Source organism: Amblyomma mixtum, chromosome 1 (genome assembly GCF_055824585.1).
Source record: "Amblyomma mixtum isolate Tamu chromosome 1, ASM5582458v1, whole genome shotgun sequence".
Lineage (NCBI taxonomy): Eukaryota > Metazoa > Arthropoda > Arachnida > Ixodida > Ixodidae > Amblyomma > Amblyomma mixtum.
The window spans coordinates 175,195,994-175,219,782 of NC_143012.1; the positions used below are offsets into that span (position 1 = coordinate 175,195,994).

The window sequence follows — 23,789 nt, forward strand, 5'->3', positions numbered from 1 at the left end:
CGCCTTATCTGGCGATCCTTCATAGCTTCGAGCTATCGCTATGTACACGTGCTCCTTCCTATCTTCCGGCCACTCGGCTGCTCATAAATACGTCGTACACTTTTGAATAAACCTTCATTTTTCTGGTTCTACTGGCTGTGCGGCTGCTTCCCTGGTTCGGCGTTCTGCGGGCACGCTATGGATATGCAACAGTGGCGACGAGGATGAACGCTGCCCATGCAGTGAAAGTCGACATTGAACAGGAACCCACAGAGAACCGAGAAACGAAGGCCAGCATGGCTCACCACCTTCCGGACTTCGAAGAAGGCAAAGATAAGTGGCAACCGTACCTTGTTAAAGTGGAAGCATACTTCGAAGCGAATGCGATTGAAGACGGGTCTAAGAAAAGAGCATTGCTGGTTGCCGCGTTAAATACGCATACGATTCAAGTGCTGGCAGGAAAGGTTGCCCCGCGCAAACCAAATGCGTTGACGTATGCAGAAGTCGTCGAAGTACTAAGTGAGCACTACAGTCCGAAGAGACACGAAATCACCGAAAGCTTCAAGTTCTTCAGTCGTTGTCAAGCGGAGGGAGAGCCGATTAATGAATTCCTGGTAGAGATTCGCCGAATAGCTGACAATTGCAATTTTGACAGTGCTTTGGATCCCATGTTACGAGATCGCATTGTGTGTGGTATACGGTCAAGTGCCCTACAGAAGCAGCTACTGGCAAAGCAGGACTTAACGCTTCAAGACGCTGAGACGATGGTCCTTGCAGCTGAGGCTGCGGATAGTGGCGTGGAACGCATGTTTAGACCGACAACGACACCCGGTACAACAACACCCGTGTTAAAAGTACGGGCGTATCAGACGGAAATTCGGCCAGATGAGAGGAGGGCTGCTGAGCATCAAGAATGCGCAAGGTGTGGTAGTACAAAACATAATGACGCAGGTTGCTCCTGGTCTAACGCCCGTTGTTACCGCTGTGGACGACGTGGTCACCTCGCAAGGAAATTTCGAAGCCGCGGGGCTCGGGAACAATGCACGGCAAGGACGGTGCAAACTAACGCCCTTTCAGGGACGGAAACCCCAGTAGACGAGGAACACGATGCCGCCCACATTTGGACTTTGGTATCTCAACGAAAAAACTGTCTGGAACCACCGATCCGCCGAACATTTGCCTGGGGAGGCGTGCAGCTTAGCATGGAAGTCGATACTGGGTCGCCCGTTTGTGTCATTCCGCGTCAGCTGTACGATAAGCATCGCGAGCAATGGCCGAAACTCAAACCGTCCAGCCTGAATTTATCGTCCTACACAGGACGCCTTCCCATAGTTGGGGAGCTTGCGCTCCAGGTTTGCCATAAAGGGGCGACAGTAAAGTGTGCGCTGACCGTGTTGGACTGTGCGGGACCAAGCCTCTGTGGTCGTGATTTAATCCAGCAGCTGAACAGCGCAGGCGTTCCAGTGGTTCGGTTTGCCGAGGACTCCGTGTCAACAAAAGAAGCAAGCGAAGCCAGCGTGAACAACATATTTCATGACTACCACGACGTGTTCTCCGAGGAACTGGGGCTTATCAAGGGTCCTCCAGCCAGCTTGCACCTGAAGGAAGGCGCCGTACCCAAGTTCTGTAAGGCCAGACCCATTCCATACGCGTTACGCGAGCGAGTGTCACTTGAACTAGACCGCTTAGTTTCTCTGGGCGTACTGTCCCCGGTGGCTCATTCTGAATGGGCAACGCCCATAGTCACAGTGCTTAAGAAAGACGGTGCAGTAAGAATCTGCGGCGATTTCAAGGCCACGGTAAATCCAGCGTGTGCAACAGAGCAATACCCATTGCCAATCATTGAGGATATGTTTGCCCAACTTCATGATGCGGACTATTTCAGCACTCTGGATTTACGGGATGCATACAGCCAAGTGGCTTTAGACGATAACGCGAAGAAAGTTTGCGTCATTAATACGCCAAAAGGGCTATTTTGCTACAATAGGCTTCCTTTCGGGATAGCCTCTGCACCCGCAATATTCCAAAGAAAAATGGATGAAGTTTTGGCTGGCCTTCCAGGAGCGCAGGCTTATCTTGACGATGTGCTCATTTCCGAGAGAGCGAGTGACAGCGGTGAGAGGCTCAAAAACGTCTTAGAGCGCTTCCGAGAGTGCGGTGTAAAGCTAAGGATCGATAAGTGCAAGTTGCGTAGCCCAGCGGTAACTTATCTTGGTCATCGCATCGATCGTGATGGGCTTCATCCGACAGAGAAAAACCTTGACGCTATCATGCAGGCGCCGAGCCCCTGTAATGTCGGCGAGCTACGTGCGTTTTTAGGTATGGTTACGTTTTACGCGAGGTTTCTGCCGAACATGTCAACCACACTTGGTCCATTGTATCAGCTGCTTGAAAAAAAATGCACGTTGGCAATGGAAACAGCCTCAAGAGCTCGCGTTTGAACGTGCCAAGGACAGCCTTAAAACAGCCAAGGTTCTCGTTCATTTCGACCCTTCGAAGGAACTTAAGCTTGAATGTGATGCATCTCCGTACGGGGTGGGAGCTGTCTTGTTTCACACGACTGGTAACATTCACAGGCCAATCGGGTTCCGCTCGCGAACATTGACCCAGGCGGAGCGCAAGTATTCACAGCTCGAGCGAGAGGCACTGGCTCTGGTATTCGGCGTCACGAAATTCCGTGACTACCTTCTAGGTCGGGAATTTACCTTGGTGACGGACCATCAGCCACTGCTCGGCCTGCTGAGATCAGACAAGCAAACGCCCACAATGGCCGCCGCACGGATACAACTGTGGGCGCTTCACCTGGGGGCCTACCGATACCGGCTACAGTACGCACCAGGACGACAGATGCTGAATGCGGACGCCCTGAGCCGACTTCCGCAGCGGTCTCCGGAATCTGGCGACGACGGTGAGCCGCCCGAATATGTGCTGTCGCTGAACCAGCTGAACAATGGCGCCGTAACAACGCGTGAGCTGAAGGCATTGACGTCTTCTGACCCTGTCCTGGTCGAGGTCAAACGGTACATACTACATGGGTGGCCCAGGAACACAAACGGAATGACCCGGGCTGTGCTGCCGTTTTTTGACCGTAAACTAGAACTATCCGTAGCACATGAACTGGTGTACTGGGGTAATAGGGTCATAATACCGACCGAAGCTAGGGAGCGAGTGCTGCATATCCTACACGAAACGCACCAGGGTTCACCGGCAATGAAATCCGTCGCACGTTCGCTGTTCTGGTGGCCAGGCCTCGACAGAAACATTGAAGAGGTGTCTGCTCAGTGCCAGCACTGTGTGCAAAATCTGCCCATGCCAGCCGCGGCCCCCGTCGTTAACTGGCCTGAAACAGGCGAAAGGTGGTCCCGTATTCATATTGACTACGCGGGTCCGATCTGCGGAAAAATGATACTCGTAGTAGTCGACGCACATACCAAGTGGCTCGAAGCACTGCCTTTGGCGCATGCTTCAACGCAGACTACAATTAACGGTCTGCGTGACATTTTCAGCAGGTTTGGAATACCTCGCACAGTCGTTTCTGACAACGGTACCCAGTTTACCAGTGAAGACTTCGCGTCGTTCATGGCAAACAACAACATTGTGCACCTTCGATGCGCTCCATACCATCCCCAGTCTAATGGTGCGGCGGAAAGGGCCGTGCGAACTGTGAAAAATGGCCTTCGAAAAATGAGTAAAGGGAACCTGGAAGAGAACCTAGCACGGTTGCTTTTTAACTACCGGAGGACTCCGCAAAAGTCGGGTAAATCCCCAGCAGAGCTGCTTTTGGGCTATCAAACACGCTCCCGCTTGGACACATGTTTTCCTCCAGCCCTTGCGGGACCAAAAGAGAGCAACGATGACTGGCTGCCACTACCTGGAAGTGAGGTATATGCCCGCAATTACGGTGCGGGGAGCAAGTGGACACCCGGCCATGTCAAGGCGACGTCTGGATCAAGAATGGTGACAGTGGGAACATGTGACGGAGTCGTCCAGCGGCACGTAGACCAGGTCCGCCCGCGGCAAGAAGCACCAGGGGTTACCCCGGCAGTAACTACAACCACCACACATCCTAGTGAGCCAGACGAAGCAACACAACTACAGCATCCAAAAACTGTGAGCCCGGATGAAGACACCAATGCGCGGCGCATCCCAAATGGCAACGATTCTCCACATTTTCCAGCACCAGATATTCCGGTGGCCCCGTTGAATACGGGTGTCGCCCAGCAAGCTCTAAGACGCTCGACAAGAGAACGCAAGCCAGTGCAACGCTTTCATTTCTGAGGAGGAAGGAATGTGGCATCTTCACGTGTGTTTCCGATGTGCGCGCACCTTTTATCGCCTTATCTGGCGATCCTTCATAGCTTCGAGCTATCGCTATGTACACGTGCTCCTTCCTATCTTCCGGCCACTCGGCTGCTTATAAATACGTCGTACACTTTTGAATAAACGTTCATTTTTCTGGTTCTACTGGCTGTGCGGCTGCTTCCCTGGTTCGGCGTTCTGCGGGCACGCTATGGATATGCAACGCATCCATTACAGTGGCACAAGTTTTTTTTCTTTATTTCCTGGCTTTGGAAAACAACACTTCACGAAAAGAACAGACAAATCACAAAAGCAATAGCACAAGACAATTGCACGTACATACTGAAACTAATGCGTGGCCATTCTGGTATAAAGGATTGCACCTCTCCTCTTGTAAAAACCAGTGCCCCAAAAGCAAAACATGCGTCGGCCGGGAATCGAACAGGGGCCACCAGCGTGGCAGGCGAATATTCAACCACTGAACCACCGACGCTTTTTTTTTTTCTTTATTGCCAGAAAACAATACATGCGCAGGCGTAAAAAGTCGCTAGCCAGACTTTGGCTAAGGCGACGGATTAAAACATTTGCATTTCGATCAATTTGTCCATAACTGCCACCCAGTCCGGTGGTTGAGGTTGACTGCGGAGAACATCTCTCAGAGAGGCTACACTTGCTATGAAGTTTTCCCTGACAGGTCGCACATTTGCGTCTGCGTGCCTAGCCGCCATCCTAGTTTTCCAGATGCTGTGGAGGCCCAGTAGCATAAACATATCGTATGGCACTTCGTCATTTTCTATAGGTAGGAACCGGATGCCATATGGAGTAACAGGTAGCTCTTTTTTTAATGTTCTTTGCAAGATATCCCAGTGGAAAACCGGGTCCCAGCAGTCGATAAAGACATGTTCGATGGTCTCGGGTTTTTTGCACAGTGTGCAGTCGACGTTCCATGGTACGAAAATGCCCTTATCGTTTAGCCATGTTTTCACCGGAAGGGTACCAGTGTGTAGTTTAAAGAAAAAGGATTTGACGTTCGGTCTTACCGGCATCTTCTTAACTCGATTTAGCACATCTTTGCCTGGGCCTCCGCAGTAAAAGGATCGGTATAAGGGTACAGGCATAAAGATATCTAGCAAATCCTTGTACAATTTTTTCCTGGGTACAGAAGTCAGATACTCTGTCGAAAAATGAGAGCTCAAAATGTGAAAGGCAGCCACAACTTCACGTAAAAAACCAGTTACAGCACGATTCGTGGCTGGGAAACTGGACACAACAAATTCCGGTAACACATTTCCTAAGCGCACCTGCAACATTGTGCGCAACAAAGGATGGGTTTGATCACGTAGAAACAAAAATCTTGAGACAACTTGTTTCAGAAACAAGTTGGAAAGTCCAAGGCCACCTTTTTTGACCGGTAGGAACAAATTAGCTCGACTAGTTCGCTCCCAATTCGAGCTCCAAATAAAAACAGCAAACACTCTATGCAGCTTCTGCACGTTTGCTCTGGTGATGAGCAAAAACTGCAAAAAATACCAAATTCTGGCTATCAAAAATACATTGCACACACTTGCACGCGCGAAAACAGACAGGTCACGTCCTTTCCATCCATCCGCTTTTTTCCTTGCACTCTGCGTTACCTCACCCCACAACTCTGTACTGTTCTTATAGTGCTCTAAGGGTACCCCCAAATACTTCGCAGGGGAGGTCGTCCATTGCATGTTGGCAAACACTGGTGGTGTGCTCTCCCAATCACCGTGCCAAAACCCAATGCACTTATCCCAGTTAACTTCGCACCCGGTCTTTTTGCAATAGGCCCCCGCAACTTTCACAACTTCTTTAACGCTTTCTTGGTCCGCGCAAAAAACAGCGATATCATCAGCGTAAGCAAGCACTTTTACTTGCACCGACTGAAGAGTGAATCCGCAGATCCCATCATTGTGTAACAGCGATAACAGAAAAGGCTCAAGATAGATCGCAAAGAGCAGGGGCGAGAGCGGGCAGCCCTGCCTGACCGAGGAACAGACAGGCACAGGTTCAGTAAGCTATTTGTTCACTATGATACGCGTAACACAGTTTTCGTACGCCATCTGTACACCTTGTAATATTACAGAGCCGACGTTGGCATATTCTAGAACGGCGAAAAGAATATCGTGTGACACGCGATCGAAGGCTTTCGCCAGGTCAAGCTGCATCATGGCAACTCGTCCCACGAACGCATCGCAACATTCAAGAACAGTTCTAGCAATGTGCACATTCGTTCCTATGGTGCGACCTTTAATACCGCACGTTTGGTGCGGCCCTACAAGGTCCTTTATAACCTTTTGCAGTCTATTGGCAAGAATCTTCATAAACACTTTATAGTCGACGTTGGTCAGGCTTATCGGCCGATAAGCCCCAACGGACAGCAGTTTAGCCTGGTCTTCACTCTTGGGCACTAAAACCACGTGTGCTGTTTTAAATGACGGAGGCATTTTCTTTGTTTCATAAATTTCGGTGAAGACGCAGTGCAGAGCATGGGTGAGTTCGGCTTTGAAACTCTTATAAAAATCACTGCCTAAGCCATCAGGACCAGGAGATTTTCCGGCACTCAGCTCTTCGATTGCTCTTCCCACTTCGCTTACGCTGATTGGTGCCTCCAGCCCTTGTTTTATTTCATCTCCAAGCTTTGGCATACGAGACAAGAACGTCTCTGTAAAGCCCTCTTCTACAAGCTGACGGCGCCCAAACAATTCCCTATACTGCTCAACAAAAGCTAACTGAATCACCTTGCTATCATTCGTTACCTCGTTTCTATACCTGATTTGTTTTATTTCATTTTGAGTCGCGTACTTCTTTTCATCACTAAGCGAGCGTTTAGTAGGCACTTGGTCAAGCCATAGACGTTCAGCACGCGCCCTTATCACGGCAGCTGTATACTTGTTTTTTTCGATAATCTCAAGTTTACTTTTTGTTTCTCTTATCTCTTTCTTATATCTTCCCGGCTGGGAACTTTCCAGGCTTACGAGCAAGTCAAGTTGGCAATGTAGTTCTTTTTCTTCAGCACGTTTATCATGGCAAATAACGCTTGCTCTTTCAATCGCGTTCATTTTCACTTGCTGTTTGAAGTCTTCCCATCTAATTACCCAGTTCCCAGGCTCTGCTGATAGCAATGCTTTAATACATTCATTAACCTTACTACCAAAACGTTCATCCTCGACTAGCTGTGCGTTAAACTTCCAAAGGTCCCACGAGAAACTAGATTTCTTTTCTTTTTTCCCCAGGGTAAACGTAACTAAGCTGTCGTCGGTAAAAGACATGTTTTTCACCTCGTAGCTGTTGCACAAAGGAACAAGGTCAAGGGAAACATACGCTCTGTCCAATCTCGCGTGACTTTCACCCTGAAAGTGAGAAAAATGCGATGCTACCGAAAGAACTTCGGCAACATCATCTAAACCATTTTCGTGTACAAGCGCATTCAACGATTCCGCACTTTTTTCGCGGACAAGTCTTTTTGTAGTTCTGTCCTCTGCTTTACATACGCAGTTAAAGTCACCCAAAAGCACAATTAAACGCTCACAGCATACATATTGTTCAAGACGCTCAAAAAATTCCTCTCGCTCGTTCTCTTTGTTAGGGGCATACACACATATGATCCTCCATAGTAAATTGGAATAAAGAAAATCAACTACGAGCAAACGGCCAGTTTGACACACAGTTAAATTCTGTTCGACAATCCCCATGGAATTCCTAATAAAGACAGCACAACCCCCCGATGTGCCAGACGAATGGCACACACAAATATTGTAACGTGTCGTAAAAGGCTGCACCATACGGTCCGTCTGTTCCTGTCCTTCGACTTTGGTCTCCTGAACGGCTATTATGTCTAGGTCATTATCGAGGAACAACCGGCTTAGTTGGTACTGACGTTTTTTAGAAGCCAGCCCCCTAACATTAATTGTTGCAATGCGCAACGCTCTAACAGGTGTCGAAGCCATCTAGTTTAAGTACAGGAGCCGTATGGTGCGTACCTCAGGACACAAGGCGACGGTGGAGGGCGACTTGCCTAGTCCATGGAGCTCGATGGGTACAGTGCCGGTATTCCAACGTCTCTTGCACCTCTGCCTCATGCGTACGGACTGGAAACCCAGCCCATGGTGTCCATCACCGAAAAAGGCCATCTCGCGTCCACAGAAGCCACACACAACGCACTCACTCAACTAAGGCGGCGGCTTAGCCGCCGCTCGTTGATCGGCCGGTATATTCGGCCGCGGTTTCAGCGTCGCTCGCCTCACACCAACAGTCTTCGGCGGTGGCTCGTCGCCCTCGCTCGCTTTAGGCTCTCCATTCGCACTGTGCTCGTGCGGTCGCTTTCCTCCCTGGTTGCTGGTTGACGCATCCGTCACTTCCATGCTTTCAGCATGTTGGGGAACGCCGGGAGCTGACGCCCCACTCCCCGAGAAGACTTCGTTCTTTGACGCCTTAACTTCTGCAGGCGGCGCTTCCTGTTGCTGCAGTTTACTGCTGAGCGTCTCCGCGGTTGCGGATGTTCCAGGAGTCGACAAAGCCGGGGATTTCTCCTTCTCCGCTCCGTCACCTGCCTCTGCTGCAGCGTCTTCCGCGTCAGCCTCGTCCATGACAAGCTCGGACGAGACGTCATTGTTGACTGGGATGGCAGCGCTCGCGTACGTACGTACACAGCTGCTATCCTCATGTCCGTAACGGCGACAGGCGCCGCACCTTGGGACTTTGCACTCACGGCGAATGTGTCCAGTACCGTGGCAGCGCAGACATAGCGGAGCTCTGCCCGGTACAACCACGAGAGCCAGCTCACCGCCAACCCTAACTTCGTGAGGGAGGTCTTCCAATTTCACGCCAGGATTCATTTTCAATGAAACCAGGCGCGTCGTTGACCCCTTGCTGGCGACACCCTGGACGCGCCACCGTTCCTTGGTGACTTCGCTCACCTTGCCGTACGGGGCGAAGGCTACCCTCACGTCTTCGTCGGGCACGTTGTGCAGCAACCAGTGCAGCTTGACGCGGACGTCTTGGTTTGCCGGGTCGATGAGTAGACAGCGGCGGTCCTTCACTTTCACTTCCCGGGCAGAAAGAATTTTCTTCACCGCATCAGCACTGGTGAAGGTAATAGCCCACACATGGCTCATGCGATACGCCCCCAAGGCGATAACCTCGGGGAGCAGCATCAGCTGAGCCAGCGCATCCCTGAAATCTTCGACCCGATAAGGGCGGGCCCGCACGTCAGCGTGCAAAAAAACTGTGTTTAACACAACATTTCCTGTAGGAAGGGTAGGCAGAATCACCTGATATTCATCTTCCGAGGCAAAAATCCTGTTTCCGCGGCCAGACATGGCCGCTGTAGCCGCTCCAACGGAGCCCGTCATCGCACGTCCGTCACGCTCGGTGGCCGGAAGCCGAATCCTGAACCACCGACGCCGGTGTTCCACATGCGTACTGCCCATCTATTCATAGCGTAGTTCGGTTCGTAAGCCGGCAAAAGTAAAGCAATGCGTCGGCCGGGAATCGAACAGGGGCCACCCGTGTGGCAGGCGAGTATTCTACCACTGAACCACCGACGCCGGTGTTCCGCATGCGTACTGCCCATCTATTCATAGCGTAGTTCGGTTCGTAAGCCGGCAAAAGTAAAGCAATGCGTCGGCCGGGAATCGAACAGGGGCCACCCGTGTGGCAGGCGAGTATTCTACCACTGAACCACCGACGCCGGTGTTCCGCATGCGTACTGCCCATCTATTCATAGCGTAGTTCGGTTCGTAAGCCGGCAAAAGTAAAGCAATGCGTCGGCCGGGAATCGAACAGGGGCCACCCGTGTGGCAGGCGAGTATTCTACCACTGAACCACCGACGCCGGTGTTCCACATGCGTACTGCCCATCTATTCATAGCGTAGTTCGGTTCGTAAGCCGGCAAAAGTAAAGCAATGCGTCGGCCGGGAATCGAACAGGGGCCACCCGTGTGGCAGGCGAGTATTCTACCACTGAACCACCGACGCCGGTGTTCCGCATGCGTACTGCCCATCTATTCATAGCGTAGTTCGGTTCGTAAGCCGGCAAAAGTAAAGCAATGCGTCGGCCGGGAATCGAACAGGGGCCACCCGCGTGGCAGGCGAGTATTCTACCACTGAACCACCGACGCCGGTGTTCCGCATGCGTACTGCCCATCTATTCATAGCGTAGTTCGGTTCGTAAGCCGGCAAAAGTAAAGCAATGCGTCGGCCGGGAATCGAACAGGGGCCACCCGCGTGGCAGGCGAGTATTCTACCACTGAACCACCGACGCTTTTTTTTTTCTTTATTGCCGGAAAACAATACATGTGCAGGCATAAAAAGTCGCTAGCCAGACTTTGGCTAAGGCGACGGATTAAAACATTTTCATTTCGATCAATTTGTCCATAACTGCCACCCAGTCCGGTGGCTGAGGTTGACTGCGGAGAACATCTCTCAGAGAAACTACACTTTCTATGAAGTTTTCCCTGACTGGTTTCACATTTGCGTCTGCGTGCCTAGCCGCCATCCTAGTTTTCCAGATGCTGTGGAGGCCCAGTAGCATAAACATATCGTATGGCACTTCGCCACTTTCTATAGGCAGGAACCGGATGCCATATGGAGTAACAGGTAGCTCTTTTTTTAAAGTTCTTTGCAAGATATCCCAGTGGAAAACCGGGTCCCAGCAGTCGATAAAGACATGTTCGATGGTCTCGGGTTTTTTGCACAGTGTGCAGTCGACGTTCTATGGTACGAAAATGCCTTTATCGTTTAGCCATGTTTTCACCGGGAGGGTACCCGAGTGTAATTTAAAGAAAAAGGATTTGACGTTCGGTCTTACCGGCATCTTCTTAACTCGATTTAGCACATCTTTGCCTGGGCCTCCGCAGTAAAAGGATCGGTATAAGGGTACAGGTATAAAGATATCCAACAAATCCTTGTACAATTTTTTCCTGGGTACAGCAGCCAGATATTCAGTCGAAAAATGAGAGCTCAAAATGTGAAAGGCAGCCACAACTTCACGTAAAAACCCAGTTACAGCACGATTCGTGGCTGGGAAACTGGACACAACAAATTCCGGTAACACATTTCCTAAGCGCACCTGCAACATTGTGCGCAACAAAGGATCGGTTTGATCACGTAGAAACAAAAATCTTGAGACAACTTGTTTCAGAAATAAGTTGGAAAGTCCAAGGCCACCTCTTTTGACCGGTAGGAACAAATTAGCTCGACTAGTTCGCTCCCAATTCGAGCTCCAAATAAAAACAGCAAACACTCTATGCAGCTTCTGCACGTTTGCTCTAGTGATGAGCAAAAACTGCAAAAAATACCAAATTCTGGCTATCAAAAATACATTGCACACACTTGCACGCGCGAAAACAGAAAGGTCACGTCCTTTCCATCCATCCGCTTTTTTCCTTGCACTCTGCGTTACCTCACCCCACAACTCTGTACTGTTCTTATAGTGCTCTAAGGGTACCCCCAAATACTTCGCAGGGGAGGTCGTCCATTGCATGTTAGCAAACACTGCGGGTGTGCTCTCCCAATCACCGTGCCAAAATCCAATGCACTTATCCCAGTTAACTTCGCACCCGGTCTTTTTGCAATAGGCCCGCGCAACTTTGACAACTTCTTTAACGCTTTCTTGGTCCGCGCAAAAAACAGCAATATCATCAGCGTAAGCAAGCACTTTTACTTGCACCGACTGAAGAGTGAAACCACAGATCCCATCATTGTGTAACAGCGATAACAGAAAAGGCTCAAGATAGATCGCAAAGAGCAGAGGCGAGAGCGGGCAGCCCTGCCTGACCGAGGAACAGACAGTCACAGGTTCAGTAAGCTGTTTGTTCACTATAATACGCGTAACACAGTTTTCGTACGCCATCTGTACACCTTGTAATATTACAGAGCCTACGTTGGCATATTCTAGAACGGTGAAAAGAATTTCGTGTGACACGCGATCGAAGGCCTTCGCCAAGTCAAGCTGCATCATGGCAACTCGTCCCACGAACGCATCGCAACATTCAAGTACAGTTCTAGCAATGTGCACATTCGTTCCAATGGTGCGACCTTTTATACCGCACGTTTGGTGCGGCCCTACAAGGTCCTTTATAACCTTTTGCAGTCTATTGGCAAGAATCTTCATAAACACTTTATAGTCGACGTTGGTCAGACTTATCGGCCGATAAGCCCCAACGGACAGTAGTTTAGCCTGGTCTTCACTCTTGGGCACTAAAACCACGTGTGCTGTTTTAAATGACGGAGGCATTTTCTTTGTTTCATAAATTTCCGTGAAGACGCAGTGCAGAGCATGGGTGAGTTCGGCTTTGAAACTCTTATAAAAATCACTGCCTAAGCCATCAGGACCAGGAGATTTTCCGGCACTCAGCTCTTCGATTGCTCTTCCCACTTCGCTTACGCTGATTGGTACCTCCAGCCCTTGTTTTATTTCATCTCCAAGCTTTGGCATACGAGACAAGAACGTCTCTGTAAAGCCCTCTTCTTCAAGCTGACGGCGCCCAAACAATTCCCTATACTGCTCAACAAAAGCTAATTGAATCACCTTGCTATCATTCGTTACCTCGTTTCTATACCTGATTTGTTTTATTTCATTTTGAGTCGCGTACTTCTTTTCATCACTAAGCGAGCGTTTAGTAGGCACTTGGTCAAGCCATAGACGTTCAGCACGCGCCCTTATCACGGCAGCTGTATACTTGTTTTTTTTCGATAATCTCAAGTTTACTTTTTGTTTCTCTTATCTCTTTCTTATATCTTCCCGGCTGGGAACTTTCCAGGCTTACGAGCAAGTCAAGTTGGCAATGTAGTTCTTTTTCTTCAGCACGTTTATCATGGCAAATAACGCTTGCTCTTTCAATCGCGTTCATTTTCACTTGCTGTTTGAAGTCTTCCCATCTAATTACCCAGTTCCCAGGCTCTGCTGATAGCAATGCTTTAATACATTCATTAACCTTACTACCAAAACGTTCATCCTCGACTAGCTGTGCGTTAAACTTCCAAAGGTCCCACGAGAAACTAGATTTCTTTTCTTTTTTCCCCAGGGTAAACGTAACTAAGCTGTGGTCGGTAAAAGACATGTTTTTCACCTCGTAGCTGTTGCACAAAGGAACAAGATCAAGGGAAACATACGCTCTGTCCAATCTCGCGTGACTTTCACCCTGAAAGTGAGTAAAATGCGATGCTACCGAAAGAACTTCGGCAACATCATCTAAACCATTTTCGTGTACAAGCGCATTCAACGATTCCGCACTTTTGTCGCGGACAAGTCTTTTTGTAGTTCTGTCCTCTGCTTTACATACGCAGTTAAAGTCACCCAAAAGCACAATTAAACGCTCACAGCATACATATTGTTCAAGACGCTCAAAAAATTCCTCTCGCTCGTTCTCTTTGTTAGGGGCATACACACATATGATCCTCCATAGTAAATTGGAATAAAGAAAATCAACTACGAGCAAACGGCCAGTTTGACACACAGTTAAATTCTGTTCGACAATCCCCATGGAATTCCTAATAAAGACAGCACAACCCCCCGATGTGCCAGACGAATGGCACACACAAATATTGTAACGTGTCGTAAAAGGCTGCACCATACGGTCCGTCTGTTCCTGTCCTTCGACTTTGGTCTCCTGAACGGCTATTATGTCTAGGTCATTATCGAGGAACAACCGGCTTAGTTGGTACTGACGTTTTTTAGAAGCCAGCCCCCTAACATTAATTGTTGCAATGCGCAACGCTCTAACAGGTGTCGAAGCCATCTAGTTTAAGTACAGGAGCCGTATGGTGCGTACCTCAGGACACAAGGCGACGGTGGAGGGCGACTTGCCTAGTCCATGGAGCTCGATGGGTACAGTGCCGGTATTCCAACGTCTCTTGCACCTCTGCCTCATGCGTACGGACTGGAAACCCAGCCCATGGTGTCCATCACCGAAAAAGGCCATCTCGCGTCCACAGAAGCCACACACAACGCACTCACTCAACTAAGGCGGCGGCTTAGCCGCCGCTCGTTGATCGGCCGGTATATTCGGCCGCGGTTTCAGCGTCGCTCGCCTCACACCAACAGTCTTCGGCGGTGGCTCGTCGCCCTCGCTCGCTTTAGGCTCTCCATTCGCACTGTGCTCGTGCGGTCGCTTTCCTCCCTGGTTGCTGGTTGACGCATCCGTCACTTCCATGCTTTCAGCATGTTGGGGAACGCCGGGAGCTGACGCCCCACTCCCCGAGAAGACTTCGTTCTTTGACGCCTTAACTTCTGCAGGCGGCGCTTCCTGTTGCTGCAGTTTACTGCTGAGCGTCTCCGCGGTTGCGGATGTTCCAGGAGTCGACAAAGCCGGGGATTTCTCCTTCTCCGCTCCGTCACCTGCCTCTGCTGCAGCGTCTTCCGCGTCAGCCTCGTCCATGACAAGCTCGGACGAGACGTCATTGTTGACTGGGATGGCAGCGCTCGCGTACGTACGTACACAGCTGCTATCCTCATGTCCGTAACGGCGACAGGCGCCGCACCTTGGGACTTTGCACTCACGGCGAATGTGTCCAGTACCGTGGCAGCGCAGACATAGCGGAGCTCTGCCCGGTACAACCACGAGAGCCAGCTCACCGCCAACCCTAACTTCGTGAGGGAGGTCTTCCAATTTCACGCCAGGATTCATTTTCAATGAAACCAGGCGCGTCGTTGACCCCTTGCTGGCGACACCCTGGACGCGCCACCGTTCCTTGGTGACTTCGCTCACCTTGCCGTACGGGGCGAAGGCTACCCTCACGTCTTCGTCGGGCACGTTGTGCAGCAACCAGTGCAGCTTGACGCGGACGTCTTGGTTTGCCGGGTCGATGAGTAGACAGCGGCGGTCCTTCACTTTCACTTCCCGGGCAGAAAGAATTTTCTTCACCGCATCAGCACTGGTGAAGGTAATAGCCCACACATGGCTCATGCGATACGCCCCCAAGGCGATAACCTCGGGGAGCAGCATCAGCTGAGCCAGCGCATCCCTGAAATCTTCGACCCGATAAGGGCGGGCCCGCACGTCAGCGTGCAAAAAAACTGTGTTTAACACAACATTTCCTGTAGGAAGGGTAGGCAGAATCACCTGATATTCATCTTCCGAGGCAAAAATCCTGTTTCCGCGGCCAGACATGGCCGCTGTAGCCGCTCCAACGGAGCCCGTCATCGCACGTCCGTCACGCTCGGTGGCCGGAAGCCGAATCCTGAACCACCGACGCCGGTGTTCCGCATGCGTACTGCCCATCTATTCATAGCGTAGTTCGGTTCGTAAGCCGGCAAAAGTAAAGCAATGCGTCGGCCGGGAATCGAACAGGGGCCACCCGTGTGGCAGGCGAGTATTCTACCACTGAACCACCGACGCCGGTGTTCCGCATGCGTACTGCCCATCTATTCATAGCGTAGTTCGGTTCGTAAGCCGGCAAAAGTAAAGCAATGCGTCGGCCGGGAATCGAACAGGGGCCACCCGCGTGGCAGGCGAGTATTCTACCACTGAACCACCGACGCCGGTGTTCCGCATGCGTACTGCCCATCTATTCATAGCGTAGTTCGGTTCGTAAGCCGGCAAAAGTAAAGCAATGCGTCGGCCGGGAATCGAACAGGGGCCACCCGTGTGGCAGGCGAGTATTCTACCACTGAACCACCGACGCCGGTGTTCCGCATGCGTACTGCCCATCTATTCATAGCGTAGTTCGATTCGTAAGCCGGCAAAAGTAAAGCAATGCGTCGGCCGGGAATCGAACAGGGGCCACCCGCGTGGCAGGCGAGTATTCTACCACTGAACCACCGACGCTTTTTTTTTTCTTTATTGCCGGAAAACAATACATGTGCAGGCATAAAAAGTCGCTAGCCAGACTTTGGCTAAGGCGACGGATTAAAACATTTTCATTTCGATCAATTTGTCCATAACTGCCACCCAGTCCGGTGGCTGAGGTTGACTGCGGAGAACATCTCTCAGAGAAACTACACTTTCTATGAAGTTTTCCCTGACTGGTTTCACATTTGCGTCTGCGTGCCTAGCCGCCATCCTAGTTTTCCAGATGCTGTGGAGGCCCAGTAGCATAAACATATCGTATGGCACTTCGCCACTTTCTATAGGCAGGAACCGGATGCCATATGGAGTAACAGGTAGCTCTTTTTTTAAAGTTCTTTGCAAGATATCCCAGTGGAAAACCGGGTCCCAGCAGTCGATAAAGACATGTTCGATGGTCTCGGGTTTTTTGCACAGTGTGCAGTCGACGTTCTATGGTACGAAAATGCCTTTATCGTTTAGCCATGTTTTCACCGGGAGGGTACCCGAGTGTAATTTAAAGAAAAAGGATTTGACGTTCGGTCTTACCGGCATCTTCTTAACTCGATTTAGCACATCTTTGCCTGGGCCTCCGCAGTAAAAGGATCGGTATAAGGGTACAGGTATAAAGATATCCAACAAATCCTTGTACAATTTTTTCCTGGGTACAGCAGCCAGATATTCAGTCGAAAAATGAGAGCTCAAAATGTGAAAGGCAGCCACAACTTCACGTAAAAACCCAGTTACAGCACGATTCGTGGCTGGGAAACTGGACACAACAAATTCCGGTAACACATTTCCTAAGCGCACCTGCAACATTGTGCGCAACAAAGGATCGGTTTGATCACGTAGAAACAAAAATCTTGAGACAACTTGTTTCAGAAATAAGTTGGAAAGTCCAAGGCCACCTCTTTTGACCGGTAGGAACAAATTAGCTCGACTAGTTCGCTCCCAATTCGAGCTCCAAATAAAAACAGCAAACACTCTATGCAGCTTCTGCACGTTTGCTCTAGTGATGAGCAAAAACTGCAAAAAATACCAAATTCTGGCTATCAAAAATACATTGCACACACTTGCACGCGCGAAAACAGAAAGGTCACGTCCTTTCCATCCATCCGCTTTTTTCCTTGCACTCTGCGTTACCTCACCCCACAACTCTGTACTGTTCTTATAGTGCTCTAAGGGTACCCCCAAATACTTCGCAGGGGAGGTCGTCCATTGCATGTTAGCAAACACTGCGGGTGTGCTCTCCCAATCACCGTGCCAAAATCCAATGCACTTATCCCAGTTAACTTCGCACCCGGTCTTTTTGCAATAGGCCCGCGCAACTTTGACAACTTCTTTAACGCTTTCTTGGTCCGCGCAAAAAACAGCAATATCATCAGCGTAAGCAAGCACTTTTACTTGCACCGACTGAAGAGTGAAACCACAGATCCCATCATTGTGTAACAGCGATAACAGAAAAGGCTCAAGATAGATCGCAAAGAGCAGAGGCGAGAGCGGGCAGCCCTGCCTGACCGAGGAACAGACAGTCACAGGTTCAGTAAGCTGTTTGTTCACTATAATACGCGTAACACAGTTTTCGTACGCCATCTGTACACCTTGTAATATTACAGAGCCTACGTTGGCATATTCTAGAACGGTGAAAAGAATTTCGTGTGACACGCGATCGAAGGCCTTCGCCAAGTCAAGCTGCATCATGGCAACTCGTCCCACGAACGCATCGCAACATTCAAGTACAGTTCTAGCAATGTGCACATTCGTTCCAATGGTGCGACCTTTTATACCGCACGTTTGGTGCGGCCCTACAAGGTCCTTTATAACCTTTTGCAGTCTATTGGCAAGAATCTTCATAAACACTTTATAGTCGACGTTGGTCAGACTTATCGGCCGATAAGCCCCAACGGACAGTAGTTTAGCCTGGTCTTCACTCTTGGGCACTAAAACCACGTGTGCTGTTTTAAATGACGGAGGCATTTTCTTTGTTTCATAAATTTCCGTGAAGACGCAGTGCAGAGCATGGGTGAGTTCGGCTTTGAAACTCTTATAAAAATCACTGCCTAAGCCATCAGGACCAGGAGATTTTCCGGCACTCAGCTCTTCGATTGCTCTTCCCACTTCGCTTACGCTGATTGGTACCTCCAGCCCTTGTTTTATTTCATCTCCAAGCTTTGGCATACGAGACAAGAACGTCTCTGTAAAGCCCTCTTCTTCAAGCTGACGGCGCCCAAACAATTCCCTATACTGCTCAACAAAAGCTAATTGAATCACCTTGCTATCATTCGTTACCTCGTTTCTATACCTGATTTGTTTTATTTCATTTTGAGTCGCGTACTTCTTTTCATCACTAAGCGAGCGTTTAGTAGGCACTTGGTCAAGCCATAGACGTTCAGCACGCGCCCTTATCACGGCAGCTGTATACTTGTTTTTTTCGATAATCTCAAGTTTACTTTTTGTTTCTCTTATCTCTTTCTTATATCTTCCCGGCTGGGAACTTTCCAGGCTTACGAGCAAGTCAAGTTGGCAATGTAGTTCTTTTTCTTCAGCACGTTTATCATGGCAAATAACGCTTGCTCTTTCAATCGCGTTCATTTTCACTTGCTGTTTGAAGTCTTCCCATCTAATTACCCAGTTCCCAGGCTCTGCTGATAGCAATGCTTTAATACATTCATTAACCTTACTACCAAAACGTTCATCCTCGACTAGCTGTGCGTTAAACTTCCAAAGGTCCCACGAGAAACTAGATTTCTTTTCTTTTTTCCCCAGGGTAAACGTAACTAAGCTGTGGTCGGTAAAAGACATGTTTTTCACCTCGTAGCTGTTGCACAAAGGAACAAGATCAAGGGAAACATACGCTCTGTCCAATCTCGCGTGACTTTCACCCTGAAAGTGAGTAAAATGCGATGCTACCGAAAGAACTTCGGCAACATCATCTAAACCATTTTCGTGTACAAGCGCATTCAACGATTCCGCACTTTTGTCGCGGACAAGTCTTTTTGTAGTTCTGTCCTCTGCTTTACATACGCAGTTAAAGTCACCCAAAAGCACAATTAAACGCTCACAGCATACGTATTGTTCAAGACGCTCAAAAAATTCCTCTCGCTCGTTCTCTTTGTTAGGGGCATACACACATATGATCCTCCATAGTAAATTGGAATAAAGAAAATCAACTACGAGCAAACGGCCAGTTTGACACACAGTTGAATTCTGTTCGACAATCCCCATGGAATTCCTAATAAAGACAGCACAACCCCCCGATGTGCCAGACGAATGGCACACGCAAATATTGTAACGTGTCGTAAAAGGCTGCACCATACGGTCCGTCTGTTCCTGTCCTTCGACTTTGGTCTCCTGAACGGCTATTATGTCTAGGTCATTATCGAGGAACAACCGGCTTAGTTGGTACTGACGTTTTTTAGAAGCCAGTCCCCTAACATTAATTGTTGCAATGCGCAACGCTCTAACAGGTGTCGAAGCCATCTAGTTTAAGTACAGGAGCCGTATGGTGCGTACCTCAGGACACAAGGCGACGGTGGAGGGCGACTTGCCTAGTCCATGGAGCTCGATGGGTACAGTGCCGGTATTCCAACGTCTCTTGCACCTCTGCCTCATGCGTACGGACTGGAAACCCAGCCCATGGTGTCCGTCACCGAAAAAGGCCATCTCGCGTCCACAGAAGCCACACAGAACGCACTCACTCAACTAAGGCGGCGGCTTAGCCGCCGCTCGTTGATCGGCCGGTATATTCGGCCGCGGTTTCAGCGTCGCTCGCCTCACACCAACAGTCTTCGGCGGTGGCTCGTCGCCCTCGCTCGCTTTAGGCTCTCCATTCGCACTGTGCTCGTGCGGTCGCTTTCCTCCCTGGTTGCTGGTTGACGCATCCGTCACTTCCATGCTTTCAGCATGTTGGGGAACGCCGGGAGCTGACGCCCCACTCCCCGAGAAGACTTCGTTCTTTGACGCCTTAACTTCTGCAGGCGGCGCTTCCTGTTGCTGCAGTTTACTGCTGAGCGTCTCCGTGGTTGCGGATGTTCCAGGAGTCGACAAAGCCGGGGATTTCTCCTTCTCCGCTCCGTCACCTGCCTCTGCTGCAGCGTCTTCCGCGTCAGCCTCGTCCATGACAAGCTCGGACGAGACGTCATTGTTGACTGGGACGGCAGCGCTCGCGTACGTACGTACACAGCTGCTATCCTCATGTCCGTAACGGCGACAGGCGCCGCACCTTGGGACTTTGCACTCACGGCGAATGTGTCCAGTACCGTGGCAGCGCAGACATAGCGGAGCTCTGCCCGGTACAACCACGAGAGCCAGCTCACCGCCAACCCTGACTTCGTGAGGGAGGTCTTCCAATTTCACGCCAGGATTCATTTTCAATGAAACCAGGCGCGTCGTTGACCCCTTGCTGGCGACACCCTGGACGCGCCACCGTTCCTTGGTGACTTCGCTCACCTTGCCGTACGGGGCGAAGGCTACCCTCACGTCTTCGTCGGGCACGTTGTGCAGCAACCAGTGCAGCTTGACGCGGACGTCTTGGTTTGCCGGGTCGATGACTAGACAGCGGCGGTCCTTCACTTTCACTTCCCGGGCAGAAAGAATTTTCTTCACCGCATCAGCACTGGTGAAGGTAATAGCCCACACATGGCTCATGCGATACGCCCCCAAGGCGATAACCTCGGGGAGCAGCATCAGCTGAGCCAGCGCATCCCTGAAATCTTCGACCCGATAAGGGCGGGCCCGCACGTCAGCGTGCAAAAAAACTGTGTTTAACACAACATTTCCTGTAGGAAGGGTAGGCAGAATCACCTGATATTCATCTTCCGAGGCAAAAATCCTGTTTCCGCGGCCAGACATGGCCGCTGTAGCCGCTCCAACGGAGCCCGTCATCGCACGTCCGTCACGCTGGGTGGCCGGAAGCCGAATCCTGAACCACCGACGCCGGTGTTCCGCATGCGTACTGCCCATCTATTCATAGCGTAGTTCGGTTCGTAAGCCGGCAAAAGTAAAGCAATGCGTCGGCCGGGAATCGAACAGGGGCCACCCGCGTGGCAGGCGAGTATTCTACCACTGAACCACCGACGCCGGTGTTCCGCATGCGTACTGCCCATCTATTAATAGCGTAGTTCGGTTCGTAAGCCGGCAAAAGTAAAGCAATGCGTCGGCCGGGAATCGAACAGGGGCCACCCGCGTGGCAGGCGAGTATTCTACCACTGAACCACCGACGCCGGTGTTCCGCATGCGTACTGCCCATCTATTCATAGCGTAGTTCGGTTCGTAAGCCGGCAAAAGTAAAGCAATGCGTCGGCCGGGAATCGAACAGGGGCCACCCGCGTGGCAGGCGAGTATTCTACCACTGAACCACCGACGCCGGTGTTCCGCATGCGTACTGCCCATCTATTCATAGCGTAGTTCGGTTCGTAAGCCGGCAAAAGTAAAGCAATGCGTCGGCCGGGAATCGAACAGGGGCCACCCGCGTGGCAGGCGAGTATTCTACCACTGAACCACCGACGCCGGTGTTCCGCATGCGTACTGCCCATCTATTCATAGCGTAGTTCGGTTCGTAAGCCGGCAAAAGTAAAGCAATGCGTCGGCCGGGAATCGAACAGGGGCCACCCGCGTGGCAGGCGAGTATTCTACCACTGAACCACCGACGCCGGTGTTCCGCATGCGTACTGCCCATCTATTCATAGCGTAGTTCGGTTCGTAAGCCGGCAAAAGTAAAGCAATGCGTCGGCCGGGAATCGAACAGGGGCCACCCGCGTGGCAGGCGAGTATTCTACCACTGAACCACCGACGCTTTTTTTTTTTTTTTAAATACCTTTTTATTGAAACAAGCACGATACATTGTTAAAACAACCAGGAGGCCTGCTTAGGCCGGTCGCAAGTTAAAATTTCTTGAATTGCACCAGTTCATGAAGCACACTCAACCATGCAGGTGGGTCCGCCTGCGCTTGGTACACATCTCGTAAGTAACACACACTCTCCACAAAGTTCTCCCTGACAGATCGGATAACAACATCTCCATTCCGGACAGCCATTCGAGTTTTCCATAAACTATGCAGGCCCAGGAGCATAATCATGTCATAGGGGACACCTGTGTCATCTTTGTCTACCGGTAAGTAGCGAATGCCAATTGGTGATATGGGTAATTCTTTCTTTAGCGTACGTTGTAAGACATCCCAATAAAAAATTGGGTCCCAGCATTCAATGAACACATGTTCTATGGTTTCAGGCTTCTTGCAAAGCAAGCAGTTCGTTGTCCATGGCACAAATATACCTTTGTCCGCAAGCCACGTCTTAACCGGCAAAGTACCCGTATGCAGTTTGAAAAAGAATGTTTTTGTGCTTGCCTTAACTGGCATCTTTTTAATTCTTTTGAGAACATCTTGCCCTGGGCCTGCAAAGTTTATTGTACGATACAGAGGCACAGGCATTATGATGTCTATCTGATCTCTGTACAGTTTTTTCCTCTTTACAGTGCTGAGGTACTCCAGTGAAAACCGCACCTTCAGGAATCGCACAGAGTCCACAACTTCTTTCAGGTAACCTCTAGCACCATAAGCTGACAATCTTACAGTAGACACTACAAAATCGGGCAGAGCGCTGCTCAGTCGCACTTGCATCATTGAACGCAAAAAGGGGTCGTTCTGATCCCTCACAAACATAAATCGGGACACAAGCTGGCGGACAAACAAATGCGCGAGACCAAGACCGCCATCTTGAACAGTTCGAAACAAATTAGTTCTTTTTACCCTCTCCCAACTTGAACTCCAAATAAACACAGCAAACACCCTGTGCATTTTTTGCACATTTACTCGCGACATAGCCAAAAACTGCAAAACATACCACACCTTGGCGATTAAGAAAATGTTGCAAACTGTCGCCCTCGCAAACATCGACAATTCTCGTCCTTGCCATGACCTTGCTTTTTCTTTTACTCTTGGTGTCACCTCATTCCAGAAATCAGCGCTCTTGTCATAGTGCTCTAGGGGCACACCCAAGTAGTTCGATGGCACTGTTGTCCACTGCAGACTCGCGAACGCCGGCGGTGTAATATCCCAATTTCCATGCCAAAAGCCGACACTCTTCTCCCAATTAATCTCAGCACCTGTGAGCTGACAAAACCGTTTGGCGACACCAACAGTTTCCTGGACACTTTCGCGGTCACTGCAGAATACAGCTATGTCATCTGCGTACGCAAGAATTTTAACATTAGATGACTGAAACCTGAAGCCATTAATTCGATCGTTGTTAATAAGATTTAAACAGAAAGGCTCGAGATAAACCGCGAACAGCAAGGGCGAGAGTGGGCATCCTTGCCTAACGGAGGAACGCAGAGGGACGGCCTCACTCAGGTTCTTATTGACAATTATCTGCACCGTACAGTTGGTGTAGACCATTTTAAGCCCATCTTGTATTACACTCCCTAAATTCACTTGTTCCAGAACCGAGTACAGGACATCGTGCGCCACACGATCAAACGCCTTCGACAGGTCTAGTTGCATCATTGCGACTTGGCCCCCGAATACATCACAGCATTCAAGGACACTGCGAACAACGTGCACATTCGTGCAAATTGTACGACCTTTCACTCCGCACGTTTGGTGCGGTCCAACGAGTTTCGTGATCACACTCTGCAAACGTCGACCTAGGATCTTCATATAAATCTTATAGTCAACATTGGTGAGGGTTATCGGACGATAAGCCCCCACTGACTGCAATTTCT

General features: G+C 50.1%; 5 protein-coding genes and 2 pseudogenes across 5 annotated transcripts; all 7 read right to left on the reverse strand.

Annotated features, from left to right (window-relative positions):
- Positions 1-4,853: 4,853 nt before the first annotated feature.
- Positions 4,854-6,018, reverse strand: LOC149369898 (uncharacterized). The gene has a single exon (XM_089579758.1). The coding sequence runs from the start codon at positions 5,991-5,993 to the stop codon at positions 4,854-4,856; it is 1,140 nt and encodes a 379-aa protein (XP_089435884.1). The 5' UTR covers positions 5,994-6,018.
- A 2,453-nt stretch (positions 6,019-8,471) lies between these two features.
- On the reverse strand, positions 8,472-9,680 carry LOC149369899 (uncharacterized). Its single transcript, XM_089567444.1, has one exon. It carries the CDS (start codon positions 9,651-9,653, stop codon positions 8,472-8,474), a length of 1,182 nt encoding a protein of 393 aa, XP_089423570.1. The 5' UTR covers positions 9,654-9,680.
- A 964-nt stretch (positions 9,681-10,644) lies between these two features.
- LOC149369900 (uncharacterized) lies at positions 10,645-12,077 on the reverse strand (annotated as a pseudogene).
- Positions 12,078-14,263: 2,186 nt separating this feature from the next.
- Positions 14,264-15,472, reverse strand: LOC149369901 (uncharacterized). Its single transcript, XM_089567450.1, has one exon. The coding sequence runs from the start codon at positions 15,443-15,445 to the stop codon at positions 14,264-14,266; it is 1,182 nt and encodes a 393-aa protein (XP_089423576.1). The 5' UTR covers positions 15,446-15,472.
- Positions 15,473-16,150: 678 nt separating this feature from the next.
- LOC149369902 (uncharacterized) lies at positions 16,151-17,583 on the reverse strand (annotated as a pseudogene).
- Positions 17,584-19,768: 2,185 nt separating this feature from the next.
- On the reverse strand, positions 19,769-20,950 carry LOC149369903 (uncharacterized). The gene has a single exon (XM_089567453.1). It carries the CDS (start codon positions 20,948-20,950, stop codon positions 19,769-19,771), a length of 1,182 nt encoding a protein of 393 aa, XP_089423579.1.
- Positions 20,951-21,946: 996 nt separating this feature from the next.
- LOC149369904 (uncharacterized) lies at positions 21,947-22,988 on the reverse strand. The gene has a single exon (XM_089579793.1). The coding sequence runs from the start codon at positions 22,957-22,959 to the stop codon at positions 21,949-21,951; it is 1,011 nt and encodes a 336-aa protein (XP_089435919.1). The 5' UTR covers positions 22,960-22,988; the 3' UTR covers positions 21,947-21,948.
- Between the last annotated feature and the right edge of the window lie 801 nt (positions 22,989-23,789).